The sequence below is a fragment of the Pteropus medius genome, unplaced genomic scaffold, assembly GCF_902729225.1.
Source record: "Pteropus medius unplaced genomic scaffold, Ma_sr-lr_union100, whole genome shotgun sequence".
Taxonomy (NCBI): Eukaryota; Metazoa; Chordata; class Mammalia; order Chiroptera; family Pteropodidae; genus Pteropus; species Pteropus medius.
The window spans coordinates 3,015,257-3,034,909 of NW_024340692.1; the positions used below are offsets into that span (position 1 = coordinate 3,015,257).

The 19,653-nt window shown below is 33.9% G+C and overlaps 1 protein-coding gene across 5 annotated transcripts in view; it reads right to left on the reverse strand.

Moving 5' to 3' along the window:
• CNTLN (centlein) overlaps positions 1–19,653 on the reverse strand; it is a 255,643-nt gene that overhangs the window by 67,691 nt on the left and 168,299 nt on the right. For 2 of the 5 annotated variants that reach the window (XM_039870922.1, XM_039870684.1), the window contains 3 exons: positions 17,090–17,184; positions 11,048–11,589; positions 2,565–2,745 (listed from right to left, as the gene is read on the reverse strand). In XM_039870922.1, coding sequence (XP_039726856.1) covers positions 2,565–2,745; positions 11,048–11,589; positions 17,090–17,184 — 818 coding nt within the window. The remainder of the gene's footprint in view (positions 1–2,564; positions 2,746–11,047; positions 11,590–17,089; positions 17,185–19,653) is intronic. The other 3 variants (XM_039870887.1, XM_039870754.1, XM_039870807.1) reach the window with 3 other exon arrangements.

Sequence of the window (19,653 nt, forward strand, 5' to 3'; positions counted from 1 at the left end):
AAAATTTTTCATACTTTGAAACACAGTTAAAATGTCTTTGTAACATGACAAAATATTAAGGGAAATTCTGACGTCAAAAATAAAGTGAAAGCAGGAATTGAGATGGACAAGTGACCAACGAAATACAGGACAACTGATAATTCCTTGTGACCTTGAAATTCCATTTAAATGGGAAGGCAGAATACACAGAAGACAGGAAAGAAAGGCCCCTACTCAAGATGAGAAATTTGAGGTCACAAAGTTAAGACGTTGTGTATGTATGAACAGTTTGTACCTTTTTTTACTGATGATTAGTATTCCATGTATGGATGCACCATAGTTTGTTTAATCATTCAGCTAAATGAAGAAAATTTTAGTTGTTGCTAGCTTTTGGCTATTACAAATAAAGCTGCTATGATCATCTAGGTACAGGTTTTGGGGTAGACATAATCGTTCATTTTTGTGGGATAAGTATCTAAGAATAAGATAGCTGGGTTGTACAGTGATTGTATGATTAACTTTTTTTTTAAAAAAAGAAACTGCTAACTGTTTCCCAAAGTACTATACCACTTTATATTCACACCAGAAACATAAAAGATATTCAGTTTCACTGCATCCTTGCTAACATTAGTATTGTCACTATTTTTTATTTTAGCTGTTCTAATGGATCTATATCTCATCAAGGTCTTAATCTGCATTTCTCTAATGGTTAATAATGTGGAACACATTTATATATGCTATTTGCCATCCATTTATCCTTTTTGGTGAACTGTCTGTTCATGTTGCTTTATTTTCTACTGTTGACTGCATTAGAATGATGATGTTTGGTTCCTTAAAAGACTCCATTAAGAAGACCCTTGAAAAGGCACACTATGGAGTAGGGCAAAATATCTACAACGTATATAATCATCCAACGGCTCATATATAGCATACATAAGAACTTCTACAAAAGAATAAGAAAAATACAGACAACTAATTTGTAAAATGAGCAGAGACCTGACGAGGCAATTTGCTAAAGATTTCCAAATGGTCAATAATCATGAAAACGTACTGAACACCTTATTAGCAATCACAAAAATATAAATTAAACCCACAATAATATACCTCAACATACATACAAAAGTGGCTGAGATGAGAAATACTAACATACCAACTGCTGATGAAGAGCAGTAAAAATTTTCATAGTTTGCTGGTAGGTGCAACAAATTGGTACAACACTTAGAAAACAGCGTTATCAACTAAAGCCTTAGAAAAATATAAGCTATGGTACAGTAATTCCACCCCTAGTATTTCATTCCACCCTTGTATTTCATGCCCACGCTTATGCAATAAAAAACATGTACAAGAATATTCATTGCAATATTATTTACAAGAAATCCCAACTGAAGTAACCTAAAATTCAGCGGTAGAATGGATAAATAAATTGAGGCATATTCAGACAATGGAATACTATATACGACAATGAAAGTGAATAAACTCCACATGATAAACAAAAGATATACTGTATAGAATCTATAAAATTTAAAAACAGGCAAAAATTAACCGTAATTTTAAGAGAGATGAAATTATAAAGAAAGGGAAGCGAGTGATTAAAGTTAAAATAATGGTTATCTTGGGTTAGTGAGAAGTTCTGAAGTTCTAATATTTTCAAAACACAATGGCTAAGATTTGGTCAACATTTATTTTCTGACTGCAATGTGTAGAGATCTGTTCAGGGTTGTTTATACTATTTTCACTTATTATATGAATGGAATTATGAGTTAGTTATATTTATAAACTCATTATGCTGCACATAAATGACTAGAACTAAAAAAATCCCCAGGAAAAAAAATATGTGGCAAATAGAAAATTTCTATAAGATCTATCTATTTATCAATCAATCAGCAGGCACTAGCATACAATTCTCCATTTGAACTTTATTGTAGTGGTAACTAAAACAGACTTTTGTCATCCATGACCTTTTACTTCAAAAGTTCTTGCCATATCTCAAAAAATAAACACTTTGGATTTGATTTTTAAAGAACTCTATACATTAATTAAAAGACAATTTTTACAACAAAATAAAGTGATCTTTCCTCTGTTTTTCACTGATTTATGCTGAATAAATCAAGGGAGAAACGATGTTATTGATAGTCAAAATTATTGAATAAGTTGTTTTGGAACATTACATTTTTAAGATTTAAAATACATTGAGAAACGAGGTAAATATAAGAAATTTATAGATTTAGTCAAACTAAATAACTATCATCACAAAGGCTAATAAAACAGAAGTTTCTAGGCTTGGCATATTTCATATACCTGAAAACAATAATGAGCTTATTGTCATCTTTATTTTTGGTGACTCAGATATAAATCCCTTGAGATTTATATTTAGGAGAATATGATTTCCATTTTATCTATACAATAAACTGTAACAAATTGAACTTGAAAATTATTAAAAAGTATATCTTTTTCACTGCATACTTTAAAAAAGTTAATTTTTAAGGACACAAATTAAATCACTGGCAACAAAATTTGATTTAAGTTATGAAGCATAAGATAAAAATAAAAACATAGCTTATAGTTAAGCAAAACATGTCATTTACCTTTGGAGTCTTGCCAGTTGTATTTGAATATATTTGTACTATTTCTTTTCCTTGCTTTTGGCTGTCTTCTGTTTGATCACTTTCTTTCTGGTCTGCTCCATCTTCTACAGGACTTATTTTCTGGGATGTTTCTACAATAATTGTTCCCAAATTTTGAGAGGTCTGTGTTTCAGAATCACTGCTTTTGGAAAAAAGGGGAGGCATAAAACTCAAGAAGAAAAGTTGTAAATGTATCTTTTTTAATTTCAAGACTAAAAATATTATAGCACGCATTGCATATAGAGCTGTAAGTTTAATTTTAGAATTTGCTGGTTCTCAATTTTAAGAAAGAAAATTAGTCTAAACATATTGTACAAAATTATGAAATCTCATCAAGAAATGAAGTTATCTAGTATCAACTGACTACTAGCATCACTTCTATAGTATTTCTGCTAAGTGTTAACTTAGAAAGCACAAGTTTTAACAGGGTTAGAGTATTCACTACTTTCTGAGCCAGAGCAGAAAGCTTTAACATTGTAGCAGAAAGTTTTTCCATAGTCTGGGACAAAATTTGAACCTCTGAGGCTTTCACTCATTGATCCCAGATTCATTTCTTATGGTCATTTATCATTCAATAAAATACTTGTTAAGCACCAGCTATGTGCCAGACCTTTTCTGGGCACAACGAATAAAGCAGTAAGTGAATAAGGTAGATAAAAATCGCTACCCTCATGTAGTTTTCATCCTAGAGGGGTGGGGGGAAGGAATAGGTAACAAGAAGAATAAGTAAAATATATAGTACGTGAATAGTTGCATTAAAGAAAAAACATAAAGCAAAGAAGGTCAGAAGTGCTGAGGCTGAGTAGAACATACAAGTCCAATCCTTTTTCTGCACTGATGATCTTTAACTGTTTAAACACACTTATATGATACTTGAGACATCTCTAAGAAAAACATCCCTAGCTTGTTCAAATACTCCTAATATATATGCTTTTGAGACTCTTCAATACTCTGGTCACTCTTGAATGTGCTTCAGCTTATTTTGATGTAGCATTATGCTCAGAATTCAATTTCATATTCTAAGTGTACTATGAGAAGTATTTAGTAGAACTGGTAGATGGAGACTAAAATTGTTTAAGCTTTCCTGACATGTATATTGTGCTGTTGACTCATACAGGATTTAACAAAGCCTCATAAAAATTTTTCATGTAGACTATTGCAAAGTCCAATATTTTTCCATTCTGTAGTTCAATGATTGGCATTTTATAGACAAATAAATAACTCTGTAGTCTTCTGTATAACTGTATCACCCCAGTCTATTGAGATTTATGGAGAATTTTTTCTAATTTTTATATATATTTTTAAATTATAGTTGCAATACAATATTATTTTAGTTTCAGGTGTACAACACAGTAATTACACTTATATAACTTATGAAGTAATTACCCCTATAAATCCAGTACCCATTTGGTCTGACATCATACATAGTTATTATAATAATACTGACTAAATTCCACATGCTATATTTTACATCCCCATAACTGCTTTGTAACTACCAATTTGTACCTCTCAATCCCCTCCCCCTTCACCCAGGCCCCCAATCTAACAACCATCAAAATACTCTCTGTATCTATGAACTTCTTTATGTTGTTTATCCTGTTCTCTAGATTCCACGTATGACATTTTAAGATATTTGTCTTTCTCTGATTTAATCCACTCAGCAAAATATCCTCTAGGGTCGATCCATGTTGTTACAGATGACAAGATTTCATTTTTTTTAGGATTAATATTCTATATATGAGTAATATTTTATATATTAATATTTTATAAGTAATATTCTATATATACACATATGTATACACACACACGCGCGCGCGCACACACACACACACACACACACACACCACCTCTTCTTTATCTATTCATCCATTGATGGACACCCAGGATGCCTTCATATCTTGGCTATTGTAAATAATGCTACAATGAACATATGGATTCACATGTCCCTTCAAAACCATGTTTTGGGCTTTTTCGGCTAAATATCCAGAAGTGAGATAACTGGTCCTTCTTTGTCTTTTGTTATAGCCTTTGTTTTAAAGTCTGTTTTGTCTGGTATAAACATTGCTACCCCAGCTTTTTTGTTTGTTTCCATTTTCATGAAACATCTTTATTCATCCTGTGTCTTTCAATCTGAAGTGAGTCTCTTATAGGCAGCATTATATAAGGGTCTTGTTTTCTTACCCATTTAGCCACCCCATCTTTTGACTGGAGACTTTAATCCATTTCCATTTAAAGTAATTGTTGATAGATATGTAGTTATTGCCATTTTATTTTTCATATTTTTATCTTTTTTCTTTTCACTTCTTTTTAAAGAAGTCCCTCCAACATTTCATGCAGTACTGGCTTGGTGGTGATGAACTCTTTTAGCTTTTTCTTGTCTGGGAAGCTCTTCATCTACTCTTAGATTCTAAATGATAGCTTTGCTGGGTAGAGTAATCTTGGTTATATACGTCCTTGCTTTTTATCGCTTTGAATATTTCCTGCAATCCCTTCTGGCCTGCAAAGTTTATGTTGAGAAATCAGCAGACAGTCTTATGGGGACTCCCTTATAGGTTAACTATACTCTGTCTTTAACCTTTAGCATTTTAATGATGATGTGTCTTAGTGTGGGCATAATTGAGTTCATCTTGTTTGGGACTCTCTGAGCTTCCTGGTCTTGTATGTCTATTTCCTTCAGGTTAGGGAAGTTTTCAGTCATTATTTCTTAAAATAGGTTTTCAATACCTTGCTCTGTTCTCTCTCTTCTTCTGGTATCCTTATGATGCGAATGTTGGTGTGCTTGACATTGTCCCAGAGGTCCCTTAAACCATCCTCATTTTTTTGGATTCTTTCTTCTTGTTGCCGCTCTGATTGGATGTTTTCTGCCACCTTATCTTCTAAATCACTGATTCGATCCTCTGCTTTATTTAATCCACTGTTGATTCCTCCTAAAGTGTTCCTCATTCCAGTTATTGTATTCTTCATTTCTGACTGGTTCTTTGTCTTGTTTCCTATCTCCGCTTTTATGTTTTCTATCTCTTTGCTAAAGTTCTCACTGAGCTCATCTATTCTTCCCCTAAGTTTATCAATATCCTTATAGACAGTGTCTTGAACTCTGCATCTGGTAGATTGCTTGTCTCCATTTTATTTAGTTCTTTTTCTGGAGCCTTCTTCTGTTCTTTCATTTGGGACATGTTTGTCTCCTCATTTTTCCTGCCTCCCTATGTTTGTTTCTGTGTATTAGGTAGGGCTGCTATGACTCCTGATCTTAGTAGAGTGGCCTTATCTAGTAGGTGGGCTGTAGGGCCCAGTAGCACATCTTCCCTGGTCACCTGAACCAGGTGTTCCAAGTATGTTATTTCTATGAGTTGTGTGTGCCCTCTTGATGTAGTTGAGCCTTGGTTGCTGTATGCATGTCAATGGAAGGGACTGACCCTCAAGCTGACTTATTGTGGGGACCAGCCAATGAGAGTCTGATCCTACAGAGCAGGATTTGCTTTAGCAGGGCTCTGGTGCCTGCACTTTCTGCCCTTTGGGTGTTCTGTCTTCAGATGTGATCCCGGGTGGTGCTGTGGCTCAGACAGAAGCCAGCCACCGGGCATGTAGGCTGGGGCCTCCTGGGAGGAGCTCTACTACAAGCCAAATTCAGCTGCAGCCTGTGCTCTTCCCAGGACCAGCTGGTATGAGCCACCAAGCAATCTGCAGATGGCCACCACTCACGCTGGGCATGGAAGTGCCTCAAGAGTCCAAGCCACACACCGAGGACAGCTGCTGCTAGTGCTGGGCTTGGGGCTGCTAAACAAGAGGTACGGGGCACACTGAGGCCAGATGCTACTTGTTTGGGTTTTGTGAACCTTTGAGAGATTTTAGGAAAGTCTGCAGCATGAGCCAAGACAAGCCATTTGCATGGAAAAGCCACTGGAAGTGATTTGGATGGGCCCACTAGTTGGGAGAGGCAGGATCTCAGGGAATCCCAAGAGCAGGGCAACCTGTGTTAGCCAAGTTGATGAAGACTCAGATATGGCAGCTGCCTGGGTGTACAAGTCAGGTGAGGGAGGGATGAACAATAGAACAATGGCCTCTTCCAGCTCTTCTCCCTGGGGGAAAGCTGACCCTTTAGCCCTCACTGCAAATCCATACAATTCAGTTCCTCTTAGTGTGTCTCTAGAGCCTTGCAAGTTGCTGCCCCAGTGCTGGAGTTCAGAGCACGTGAGTCCATCACCAAGTAATTCTACACATCGGCCCCTTAAGAGGAATGTCTGTGACCTCAGAGGCCCTTCGTCTTACTCAGTCACAATCTCCACTGGTTTTCACAGCCAGAAGTTGTGGGGACTTCTCTTCTGTGTACTGGCACCCTGGGCTGGGGAGCCTGGGGTGGGGCTTGGACCCCTTTCTCCTTGGCGGAATCTCCATAGTTGAGATATCCTTCTTGATTTTCAACTGCCACATGTGGGTGTGGGACCAGCCAGTTTTGCATCACTGTCTCTCCTACCAGTCTCAAGGTGACCTTTTCTGTGTGTTCCCAGTTGTAGGACTTCTGTTCATCTAGACTTCAGGTGACTCCCAATGATGGCTATTCTGTAGTTTAGTTGTAATTTAGATGTGGTTGTGAGAGGAAGCAAGCACAGCGGTTAACTACTCTGCCATCTTGACCAGAATTCTAATAAACAGAGATCTTTGGAGATTTCAATTCTACTTTGTAAAATAGTTTCTATCCCTTTCAATGTCATATTATATACAAATTAGATAATCTTGCTTTGCTGAAATTCAGTTTTCCTTCTCGAAGGTATTAACACCAACTCCTGATTATCATTCATCACTGAATAGGCACTGATAAAGGTAATTTGTATACAGAGACCACAAAATGGGGGGCTACCCCAGTGGCCCAGCCCATGTCAGAAATCTTAACCTGAGTCGGCCACACCTATGGGAAATGCCACTGAGGGAAAACAGAGTTTGCCAACCCAAAATATGTCTTTTACAATATTGATTATATTAAGCTGGTTATTTTCAAGAAACGAGGCTCAGGAAAAACCTTTGACTTTTTCCTTTACTGCCTAAAAGAATTTAGATAGCAGTCCTGCTCCAGGAAGGGAGATATAATCATAGATAACTATAGTTAATATGAACTAGCATGTGATACACAGAGAGGGACCTAGCAAGTCCTTTTTGATCAAAGTTCTCTCTGTGTCTCATTGTGAAAAATGGCCCAGCAAACATTTATTTACCAAACATTTGCTTTTCTATTTCCATGTGAATTGCCTATCTCTCCTTTGAAGTCCCAAACCACAACCCCCATACTGTTGTGGAACACCTGCATGTACACACACAATAAATTCAGTCATTTTCTTCTGTTACTCTGTCTCATGTTAATTCGATTATTAGTCCAGCCAGAAGAACTTAGAAGAATAGAAGGAAAATTTACTTTTTCTCCCCCACAGTTCTGTCAAGCCAGCCAGGAGAACTTAGAAATGTAGAAGGAAAATTAATTTTTCTGCCCCATACCTCACTGTCAAGGAAATCTAACCTAACCTAATCACAGTCCTCCAACTCAGCCTTAGTTAGTTTACTTTACCCTAGAAAGTAGCACCTGCTTTCCTTATTAGGAAATTCTCCTACCCCATAATACCCTGTTTCTGCATTGCCTCTAATAATGCTCTATAAATCTCTCTCTCATCCAAATTTCCTCAGGAAGCAGACTCCAGTGCTTGCTAGGTTCTTTACTCTCCTAATCTGTCTCTATTAATTTGATTATTAACCCAGATAAAGAATTTAGACAGGTGGAGGAAAGTTATATTTTTTGTACCCCCACAACCCTAAATCTAAAACAGACCACTATTAGGGACTTAAAGAAACTTAAGAAAATAAAAGGAAATGTATGCCATTATAAAACAAGACAGAATTATGGAAAATTGTTCAATATGTCTGTTGTACCTTGAATACAGGACATCAAACTCATTACTAAATTGTATTATCTTTGTCATTTGACAGCATGCTCTTGTAGTACTATTATTCAATTATGGGAAATAAATATTAATAAGGTGATAATTTTATAATATAGTATATTTATACATATAAAGAACAAAGTTCTATTTTTTTCATTACCTAAGTAAATTTCTTATATTTCAGACTATTAGAAGACAAAAGAAATACACAGTTCTTAAGTCCTGAAGCTCCACTGTGGGATTTCTAATTGTTTAAGAATTATTTGCAGCTGAATGATTCCTGAGACTGTTCTGTCAGGCAAAAAATGTAACACTTAATCCTCACAGTTTAAAATTGAGTTTCGGTGTTAAATAACTTAAATGACAATCCTATGTTTTAAGAGATACATTTTAAGTATGTGATATATCTCCCAAAACATGTGACCCTCTGCACGTGCACTAATATGAAATTAGAATTGAGTGTATTAGTTAACTTTCATATATTTATTCATACATACATACTCATACATGAGTAAACTGCATCACTATATTATGAAGAATGTGGTAGTACCAACTGGCTGAGATATAATTAGTAGCTGAAATAGAATTTCCTTGAAGACATAGATAAATGCTTAGTGGGTTTTAAGCTAACTAGGATTTTATCTCTAATTGCTTTTGAGGACTGGAAAATAAACCTTAGAAGAGGTAATAAAGAATGAGAACACAGATTTGGTCCTTCTTCCTTACCTTCATAATTTTGTTGAGTTTTTTTACATGCCCAGTGACAAGGGGCTTGACCCAAAGATCATTTAAAACAGTGGCCGCCAAACTTCTCTGCATACTGGAATCAGCTGAGCACTTCAAAAATTAGTGAAGTTGTATCCCATTCCAAAAGCTAAGATTGGATTGTTCTGGGGGTGTGGCCTGCATTTTGGAATTTTTATAAGATCCCCAGGTGATTCTAATATGCAAACAAGTTTGAGAACCACATTTTATAATGTCTCAGTTCTATGTCTGTGATTAAGAAAACTATCTGGAGACATCTTGAGAGATGTCTTGCCACTGCGAAGTTCTGCCACTGCAAAATGTGCCTTCTAGGATATTGATTTTTAAGCTGGTTATTAAGAAATAAAAGACTCAGAAAGAACCTTTTAACCTTCCCTTTTCTACTAAAGGAATGCAGATAGAAAAATCTGCTTCAGGAAGGGAACCTCAGCATAATCACCTTAGCATATTCACTTTAGCACACAGGAATTAGCACATAACTGAGGAACAGGAAGAAATCTAGCAAAGCCTGTTTCCCTCTGTGTCCCTGCTTCTGGATGACCCCACTAGAATCTGTTTACCATATGCCTGCCCTTTCTCCTACCTGTGAATCACCTACTTCTTTTGGAATCCCAGACTCCCTTCTCCTTTGTCCAATGGGGCAGATAAGCCTCAATTGTCCAATGAATTTTGGGTCTCATATCTTATGATATCCCCAGCATGTACATCCATAATAATAAATCTTGGACATTTTCACCTGTTAATCTGTCTTTATTAATTTGATTATTAGCCCAGACAAAGGAATTCAGAAAGCAGGAGGAAATTTATATTTTTTGTACCCCTACAACCCTCAATCTAAAACAGACCACTATTAGTGACTTAAAAAAGAAACTTAGGAAAATAAAAGGAAATATATGCCATTATAAAACAAGACAGAATTATGGAAAATTATTCAATTTGTCTGTTGGCAATTGTGGCAACATTAAACTTCCCTTTTATCTAGGTATAAAAAGAGGTGTTCTATTATCCATTTGCCTTTGTGGTTACTGATGTGCTTCAAGTGCATATATAGATGTATAGCCAGAGGTAAGGGAAATATAGACTTTTAATGTTCTCCTGTTGCTATTCACTAGGGGCTATAGTTTTATAACTTAAAACTAGAAATCTGTAGAGTTTTAACTTTAAGGAAATTTTAACCACCATTCAATTAAAGTTAGTACAATGACTTTGCATAATACATACATGAAATAATTAGTGAAGATGGTTTTTAATTTAAAGGATGTTAAAAAGCTTGTAGACATCTGGTAACAAGCTGAAATGGGTCATTCAAAATTTATCTAACTAAATTAAGGGGGGGAAATGTTTCTCCTCCCAGGTTGGCATGTCACAAGATAACTAAACCGACTTAGTAGGCTTGCCTGGGAATCCTTAGCTGTCAGTGGTGAATATGCAAAGGGCCAGCAAATTAAATCAACCTGCCAAACTGTCAATTTCAAGCCTCATGACTGCATGAAAATAGCATCACTGGAAGAAATCAAGCATTACCTTCTTTTGGGTTTCCTGGCACCTATTCAAATACTCATGCAGTTGTGGCTAATTTTGCATGCAAATTTCAGTCAATAAGCTCAGAACAAGACCTCCCAAGATATTTCAAAGGATCTGACAGTATTTTTTCTGAATACCAAATCGACAGTAGTTGAAATTCAATCTCCATTTGCTGGTGCTTTACATACGCACAGTGTCCCCACCACAGAGATAAGTTAATGAGAGCCTTACCTGCTTTCACTCACATCCTCCCAGCCGTCCTTGTCCTTGCTGAGGTTCTCAAACATATTGCTCATAACCTTGATGGAGTGATTGAGAACAGTGTGGTAACGACCCACAGAGCACTTTTTCTTGGCAGCTTTAAATTTAACCTTGGTAGTGGTTGTCTTACAATCGTATTGTCCAGATTTCACTTCCATGGTGGCCATCTCAGATTTAGCTTTGTCTGCTGAATGCTGCAATTTTGGCATTGAATTTATCAGCTCTTCATTTTCATTTCTCAATCCATTAGCTTCTGCCACTTGTCTCCTTAGGGAAGTGACTTCTCTCTCCAGCTCACTGATTTTTATTTGAAGATCAGCTTTGTCTTTTTCTACATCTTTACTTTCTTTTTGTAGCTGTTCTAGCTCTTTTTCTCTGGTCTCTGCATCTTCTTGCTGCTGTTTTAAGAGGGATTTCAGAAAACCATTTTCTTTTGTTAATTTTTTATTTCCTTCTTTTAATTTTCTTGACCTTTTCTCAAAAGATTGTAGCCGATTTTCCAATTCAATGACCTAAACAGAAGAGTTTCATTTATTCTTTTAAAAGTCTAAAACCAATATCTACTATACTTTATCATTTCTAACTTATGAAAATAAAATTACATTAAGCACAAAGACAAAATAAACCTAAAGTACTTAATTTCTAATAATTCTAAGGCAGTATAGATAAATATACTCTAAAATGTAATAATATATTTGTTAAAGGACAGATGGTAAAAGAAGTTAAAATTCTACACAAAGTGAAACAGAAATAAGTATGCTAATAAACTTTGCAAAGTTTTCTTAGATCATAAGTGCTTTGGCTATAAATATAATCTACTTGTGAAAAATTTTTTTTCAGAGAAAACAATATAAAAAGTCTAAAAATAGGTACATAGAGAAACTTTATTAATAAAATAACATTTTTCTTCAATATTTAACAACCATAAGAAAAACCGGTGACCTAAATATGAAATAACTTATGGAGGCTGCTTATTTTCAAATTAGAAAAAATGTAATTCTAGTAGTTATAAGGTCCTTAGTTTACACAATAAACATTTTACCAAAAAGAAAAAGTCTAACAACTTTAAATCATAACTATTTCAAGGTTTCATACGAATTAATTTTTTTCATTTCAATAAACAATGTTCACGTTGTAGGACACAGAAATGATAACATATAATTCCTGACTTTAAAAAATTTCAAAAACTATTTGGAAAGAAAGACACATAAATAAAGCTAATGAAGGATATGATCTATGGCCATAAGAAACATTCAAACCTATAGAGAATTTTTATGAGTTTATCTGAGCCAAACTGACTACAATAGCTGGGAAGCAAAATCACAACCAATTGAGAAAATGCTCCAGAGAATGGCAGTTTTACAGCTTATTTTCTACATGAGAATCGAAGGAGGAGATTTAAGGGAGGTTATATGAAATCCACTGGTGGTAAATTAGGGAAGTGGGAGCAACCAAAGAGGGGAAATCTCTGGGATTGGAAAAGCAAGTAAAATAAAGAAACATACTTCTTTTACATTGGTAGGTATAGGATGGTTAATAATTAACATTTAAAACACATAGAGATGGTATTTGAAAAACAAGATAACAATGAGGGGTTCTATGGATTCCTGCTTTAGTGCAGTGGGTGTGCTCTGAGGTATCTGGAAAAGGAGATTATTCTGATATTCTAAAAGTATGTTGTTTTAGATTCAAAAAGACGATATATGGGCTCACTTAGGTAAAGACTGACCTTTGTCAAGGAAGCTACAGGCAGGCCTAGGACCTGACTACCAGACATGGTCCACTTTTAGTTAGGAATTTTTATATTCAGACCATTTTATGTAGTTACTTTCAGTTTCTGAGTTTGTAGTAAGCCTTCCCTGAACTTGTCAGGTTTAATATGTGGCCCATTTTTTGTCCCAAAAGAAAGAGCAATTAATTCTAAGCCATGAATACAAAAATTTTGAGGAGCTGATTTTGATTTAAATATTGAAAAATAAATAATAACTACGGTTTGTAATGTGCATATTATCATTTACAAAATACCATTTTATAATCATAACCTCTTCTGATCATCTCAAAAACATGAGGTATGTACAGCCAATAAGTACCTTCCCAGAAGAGGAATGGAGGCTCTGAAAACTTATCTAAATGGTAAACATTTCTTGGTTTGAACTGGGATTCAAATTCAGGATTTTGTGCCCCTCCCACTATTCCACAAGACATATGGGGAAGAAGAGTCATATAGATAATGAACAAAGAACTGTAGTCAAGAAAAAACAGAGTTAAGCAAGAAACCTAAGTGACTGAAAAACTATATGGTCTCATATTTACTTTTAAAACAAAATTCTTCAAAGGGGAAAACATTTTTGATGTACTGACAACCAATTATTTAAAGTAATATTCCAGAAATACACAAGATGAAACTTATGCATATTTATAACACTTTTCAGTTTACTTATGATGGTGAAGATGTAAGTTGTTTACTAAACATGTTTCAGTCATCTCTGATTTACCCATCCTCTATACCCGCTATTCTTCTTTTAGTTCAACCCCTTTCATTTAATTCAATGATCATTTACTGATTGGTTATCCTGTTTTGGGTCACCAATGTTTTCCAACATAATATGAAGAATCTCAGCTAATTTTAATCACTTTTTTCCACAGTATGATATACTTGTCTGCTGTTAGACCTATGACTTTATAGGGCTTACTCTTGACCTGAAGTAGAAGTTTATGAAAAAGTTCATACCAGACTATTATAGACCTCTGTGTATTTCTGCCGAAAAAATTCTACTGTTTCTTCTCAATGTGAATACATTATTGAAGAGCTGAACAATGTGACAAAAAATACAGTGTTCAAGAGTGCATGAATTCTGGCTGAAACTTTTTTACTTCTTCCAAATCACTCTATCTCCAAATTTTATTCTCCATTTAGTAAAACACTACAAACAAATAAGGAACATCACTTTTTACAGTCCCTTCAGTTTTTTTCAGTGGTCTTAGTCACTTTAGTATAATTTTCATAAATATATTTTAAAATATTTAACGTGTTAGATTCCAGAGTGGAGTGAGCAGCATTTACTTCATTTTTAAAAATGTATTTTGTGCAAATTAGCAATTATGCCTTTAAAAAAGCTGATTTTGACACTAATGGTATAAAAATATTAATAAGCAGCGTGGTCTAGGGGAAATTTAATTTTGAGTCTGGTCTAGATCTCTACCTCTGGTTGCTTTACCTAGTGAAATATTTAACCTATTTTACCTTTAGTTTCCTCATCTGTGAAACGGGGATGGTAACACCTATCTTGAAGGTTGTAAGTATTAAATATAATCACACACCATAATTCCTGGAAGATAATAAGTTCTAAACAGTTTATCACCATCATCATCTATTATTAATCATAATAGCTATTTAATAAAATTACTTGAGCTGAAATATTACTTGTACTAAATATTACTGAATTAACCATAAAACCAAGTTATATTTTGATTAAAACATTACATACTATAAACACACGAAACAAATAAACATCTTAAATTTGAGATTGCAATTCTGGAGATTCGCATTATCTTTTTCTCATTAAAATCCATTTAAGTTTGGGTATAACTCATGAAAATTTTATATACCAATGAAAAAAGTCTGTTTAAAGTCTGTTATGTTTAAAGTGTGTTAACTGTTTAATGTGAATCTATGTTTAATCATAAGAACTGGCCAAATTTATTTGCATTTAAGTTTAAAATGGAGGATAAATAATAAAACATAGACACTACTTCCAAAGACTTTGAAATGGAAACTCCATAGCACATATTAAAGTGTTATTCAAGGTATACCCCTCCAAATTGTTATTAAGTTAATTTTAAACCTCTAAAAAACGAAAGGAAAATTTCAATATGTATTTGAGAATAAAAATCTGGGGAACTGTTAACAGCATTTGGTTTGTGTGTAAATCAGTTAAAACCCATACTTTTCCTCCAGTACTAAAACTTTAAAAAATTTACCAAAAAGATAGCTCCTTTCAAAACAAATAAAACACTTGACTTTGTGAAGTGTGTGTATTACATACTTTGCTATAGTTGCCATGACAAAGAACCACAGGCTGTGTAGCTTAAACCCGAGTAACTTCCTTTTAATTTAATTATCTCTTTAAAGACCCCAATCTCTAAATCCAGTCATATTCTGAGATAATAGGAAATAGGATTTTTACATAAGAATTTTGGGAGGCACAATTCACTCCATAACATAGTGTAATATTAATATATTATTTTAAAATAATCTACTTATATGTTTCATTTCTACTATAAACAAATACTGTTTTCACAATGTTACTATCTTTTAAACCCATCTTGAATGAGTTTCATATACGTTGTGGGAGCGTAAAAAACTATTTTTCTCCCATCTTCTAAGTTCTAGCTTGGCTAATAATACTTAAATTCATATGTGCTAAAGTGAATATGATAAGGTGATTATACAAGTTTTCCTTCCTGAAGCAGTTTTTTCTATCTCAATCTCTAAGAAAAAGAAAAGGAAGGAAAAACAAAACAAAACTCTGAATTTGTTGGGCTTTAATTGATTTCAGCTGGAAATACTCTGCATGCCAGAGTGGCACATTCCTGGCGGACTCATTCCTGACTCCCACAGTGCACCTTCTTGTAAAATAAGGAAACTCAACTAAAAGGGGTTAAGTCATGACTCACAATTGTATTAGAAAATATATAAAAAAATATTGACAAATTAGAGTGCTAGTTTCACATAGGGTCCAATGAAAATGATTTCTGTTGGTTTTTGGGGGCTTTAAATGGATTTCTGAATCCACAATGGATGCAGTCATTTATGGCATTTGGAATGAAATCATGGATTTCTTTAGAGTTTCTACCCCAAGTCAGTAAGTAGTGGCAGAGTATTATATATTCAGAGATAAAAGTTACACAAAACCTGACAGACAAAAATATTGTTCTGAAAAAAAGACCATAAGTCAGTATGAACCATATGACAGTCTAGCTGGTAGTGTGCACATTACCTCAATGACTCATTTTACCTTAAGATAAATGAATGTATTTCTTGTTCTCTATTATCATGTTAACCTAAAAGTGGTAATAATGAGATGACAGCCTTTGTTACCTGACCATATGCCAAGTGTTAGATGTATAAGAAATCTTGTCATCTGCTGTAAATCACTAGATTTCCTACAAGTCAATTCACAGATGTAAGAAATGTAAGTAGCCACGTTAATATTTTTCTTTATATATTTGTACAATTCCCGTTTTACGTAAATATTCAATGTAGGCAAATGACAATCAGCTTTAAGAATAAACCTATTAAAGAACATTTCCTTTACAATAATAACAAAAACTGCTAAAAGCAACCAAGCCCATTTAATTAAACTGGATAACAATGTATTTATACATAAGAATATAAATTATGTACAAAATTGTAAATATAAATGTTAAGATTTTTAAACAACATTTTACTATTAATAATAGCCATGATGTGAAGTGACTACAGGGTTTACATGGATGGTTCTATTAAAACAAAGATAACTGCTAAATCAACTGGTCAGAAATTTTTATCCAAAATGAGATGAGTCATATATATTCTCAAGCTGAAAAATAAAATTATAAACATTTTACTGTGATGAAGCTAAAACGTCTGTTTTTTTAGTTCAAATATTGTAAATTTGAATGTTTGTTGAAGTATAACAGAGAGTCTCATATGTCTCATTTTAAAGTTAAACTATTAAGTTATAACTAATAAACACAGTGTAAATTTTTATAATTTCTATTGTCATTCTCGTCATTTCATCTTTGCAAATATTTTTAATCTATGTCAACAGAAGCACAAGTGTTTCCATATTTATTTCACTAACATTGATTTTTTTACCCTGTTTTGGCAAGCCAATGTTTTTGAATTATGAATTTAAATTAAGGATTCACACAAGGTTTAAGTTCATGCACCCTCATTTTAAAATATAATCCTTAATGTTAAAATTCAGATTTAACTTGCTCAGCTCAATATCTTAAAGATCAGACTACCTTCTGTAATGTCTTCTCCGACATTTCTTTCCCATTCTTCTCTGGAGTACTCTTCTTGACCCCATCTTCTTCACTGCATCTAAAGAATTGTTCTGCTAGAGAATAAATAATATGTTATCTCATATACTGCTAAAACACTGTCCTGTCATTTGAAGGAAAAGGGTTCTACAGTTTCTCAATTATGAATAGTCTAGTCTATTTTATTGTCAAGTATTTGGCCAGTAACTGACCTTTTTTAAGATTTTCAGTCACATCATTACATATCTTTGTAGTGTCACTTTTTTTTTTTTTTTTGCAGTAAGATTTTCAAAGGTACAGCAGATCTGCAGGTTAACAATACTATACTTTTATTCCTATTTTCATCCTTTTGTAGACTATTTCCTCTTTGCCTTAAAAGCAGAATTCACTGTCTTTTTATCTACACGAGTCACTACTAGTTTTGTTCTCTGGATCATGTTTCCTGCCAGGAGGATCAGAGTAATTGCTGAACAAAGCAAACAGTAACAGAATTAGGGTGGACTGAAACTATAACTTATCACCATCTTTTTTTCAAGTAAAAGATCATGCTTTGGGCAGAGTAAACTATAAAATCATATTTCCAAAAAAACCATGCTTTATAACAAATAAAAATCCAGGTAATGGGTGAAGATGTTTCTAGAAATTATCCCTACACTGGTCATGCATTTGACTATGAAAACTTTTCAACCCAGCAAAAATGTATAAACAACTTATTAACCTTAAAGGAAAAGAAAACATAAAATTTCAGTTAATTTTATTAAAATTGAAATATATTAAAACCTCTAAATACACTTTTGTTATGGGAAAAATTACTGTGACAAATTTAACGAACACTTTCTTACTGAATTATTTTCGGGATCAATATTACTCAAAGAATAAAAAAGGGGGCAAAGAAGAATATGCAAACCTAAAAGGATACATATCTGTGTTAGACTGAGATGATTTTGCTTTAAAGTATTCTTCGCTGCTGTAGGTCAGTGTAAAACTTTGATTTATCAACAAAGAAAAAAGAAAACAATATTATTCTCTGTAGAGTAGAAATCCTCTTGGTATAAACAGTGACTAACAAGTTTGTTAGAGTGAATTAGGCATTTCTTTTGTCTTTGAAACATGACATATCCAATTAAAACTTCTGTACTCATGAAATAAATAGAACACTATCCTAAGGATAATAAAAGCTAGAGTAGGTAGAATTTGCCACCTCGGGAATATGTACCTTTACCTTGATAATCATCTGTTGGTTCCTAAGTTTCTTTTTCTAGTCCCCTAACACCATGGTGTTGAATTCATCTACAACACTCTTTCAGCAATATAGAAATAATATGCAAATACAATTCTTCTGTTCTAGTCATTTAAATATCTGCTATAGTTTTAAGTGAAATATTTATTCCCAAAAATATGAAGAAAATTGTTCTATACTTAAAGAACATTACAGTGCTAACAATAACTAAATCCATTAAAATAAAGGCTGAATATAGATTGCAAAATGAATTTGGTTGCTGCTTTTGTGTTCCTGGGTATGAGCAAGGCTCACTGGTGATCTGGCTATGTTCACTTATGGCTGTCTGCTGAAAAGTTGGTTTCTCACGTTCACAGGTTTTATAAAGAATATTCAAATACCTAGGCCCAGGCATGGAGAAGAGCAAGGAACCAACTCTGCCCCTTGATCCTTTTCCCATCAAGAATTTCAGATTTTGGAAAATGAACAAAGAGGACTAGTTAGAAATATATACTTCTATTTTTGTTTCCTATGTTAGAAATCACCTTACTGAAGATTTATTTTTAATATTTTAGTACTATATGTTTTCCTTTTCTTTTTACCATTATAAAAATTCTTTCTGATTTATACTTTTTTATAAAAATTTTTTCTTCTCTCCCCACTTTTTCTTTTTAACTTTTTACTTATTCATAGTTGTTTAAATTTATTTTATTCTACCTTCTAGTTTTTCATTTTCTCTTCTTTTGGAGTACATTAAAAATTAAATTCTTCTGCAAACTTTTCTCCTTTTAGGCTTTCTTTCAGCTATTTTACATATTTTAAAAAATCTATTATCATTTATAAAGAGCTATAGAATATGCCACCCCAAAATATGCTGCTATGCTATACTGACTATTCTGAACTGGAAGCACTTGAAAAACAACAAATGTAGGGAAGGGCTTTCTCTAAACTCCTCCATGGAGTTTTATCAACCAGGGACAATTTACTCTTATCACAGGAGAGGGGACTAGCAGTGTACTTCACACCCAAACTTTGTAACAAACTTCATACCTCTCACCTAATCTTCTAAGTGAAACTGAAGGTCCTTATGACACTGATAAAATTTACTTTTAAATCCTAGATCTAGAAATAGTACCTCAGAGACTTAGTCTTTCCCCAGGATAATCAGCAACCCCTGAGGCAGCAGAAGACAGTAGCCCAGACCTGACTTATGGTCATAAGGTCTGGACCCCTGGCAGGCTAAAGATAACATAACCCAAGTTATGTTTTAGCTCCTGAGCCCTAAGGTAGAACGACTCCCTGGCTACCTTCCCATAAGATTGGACAG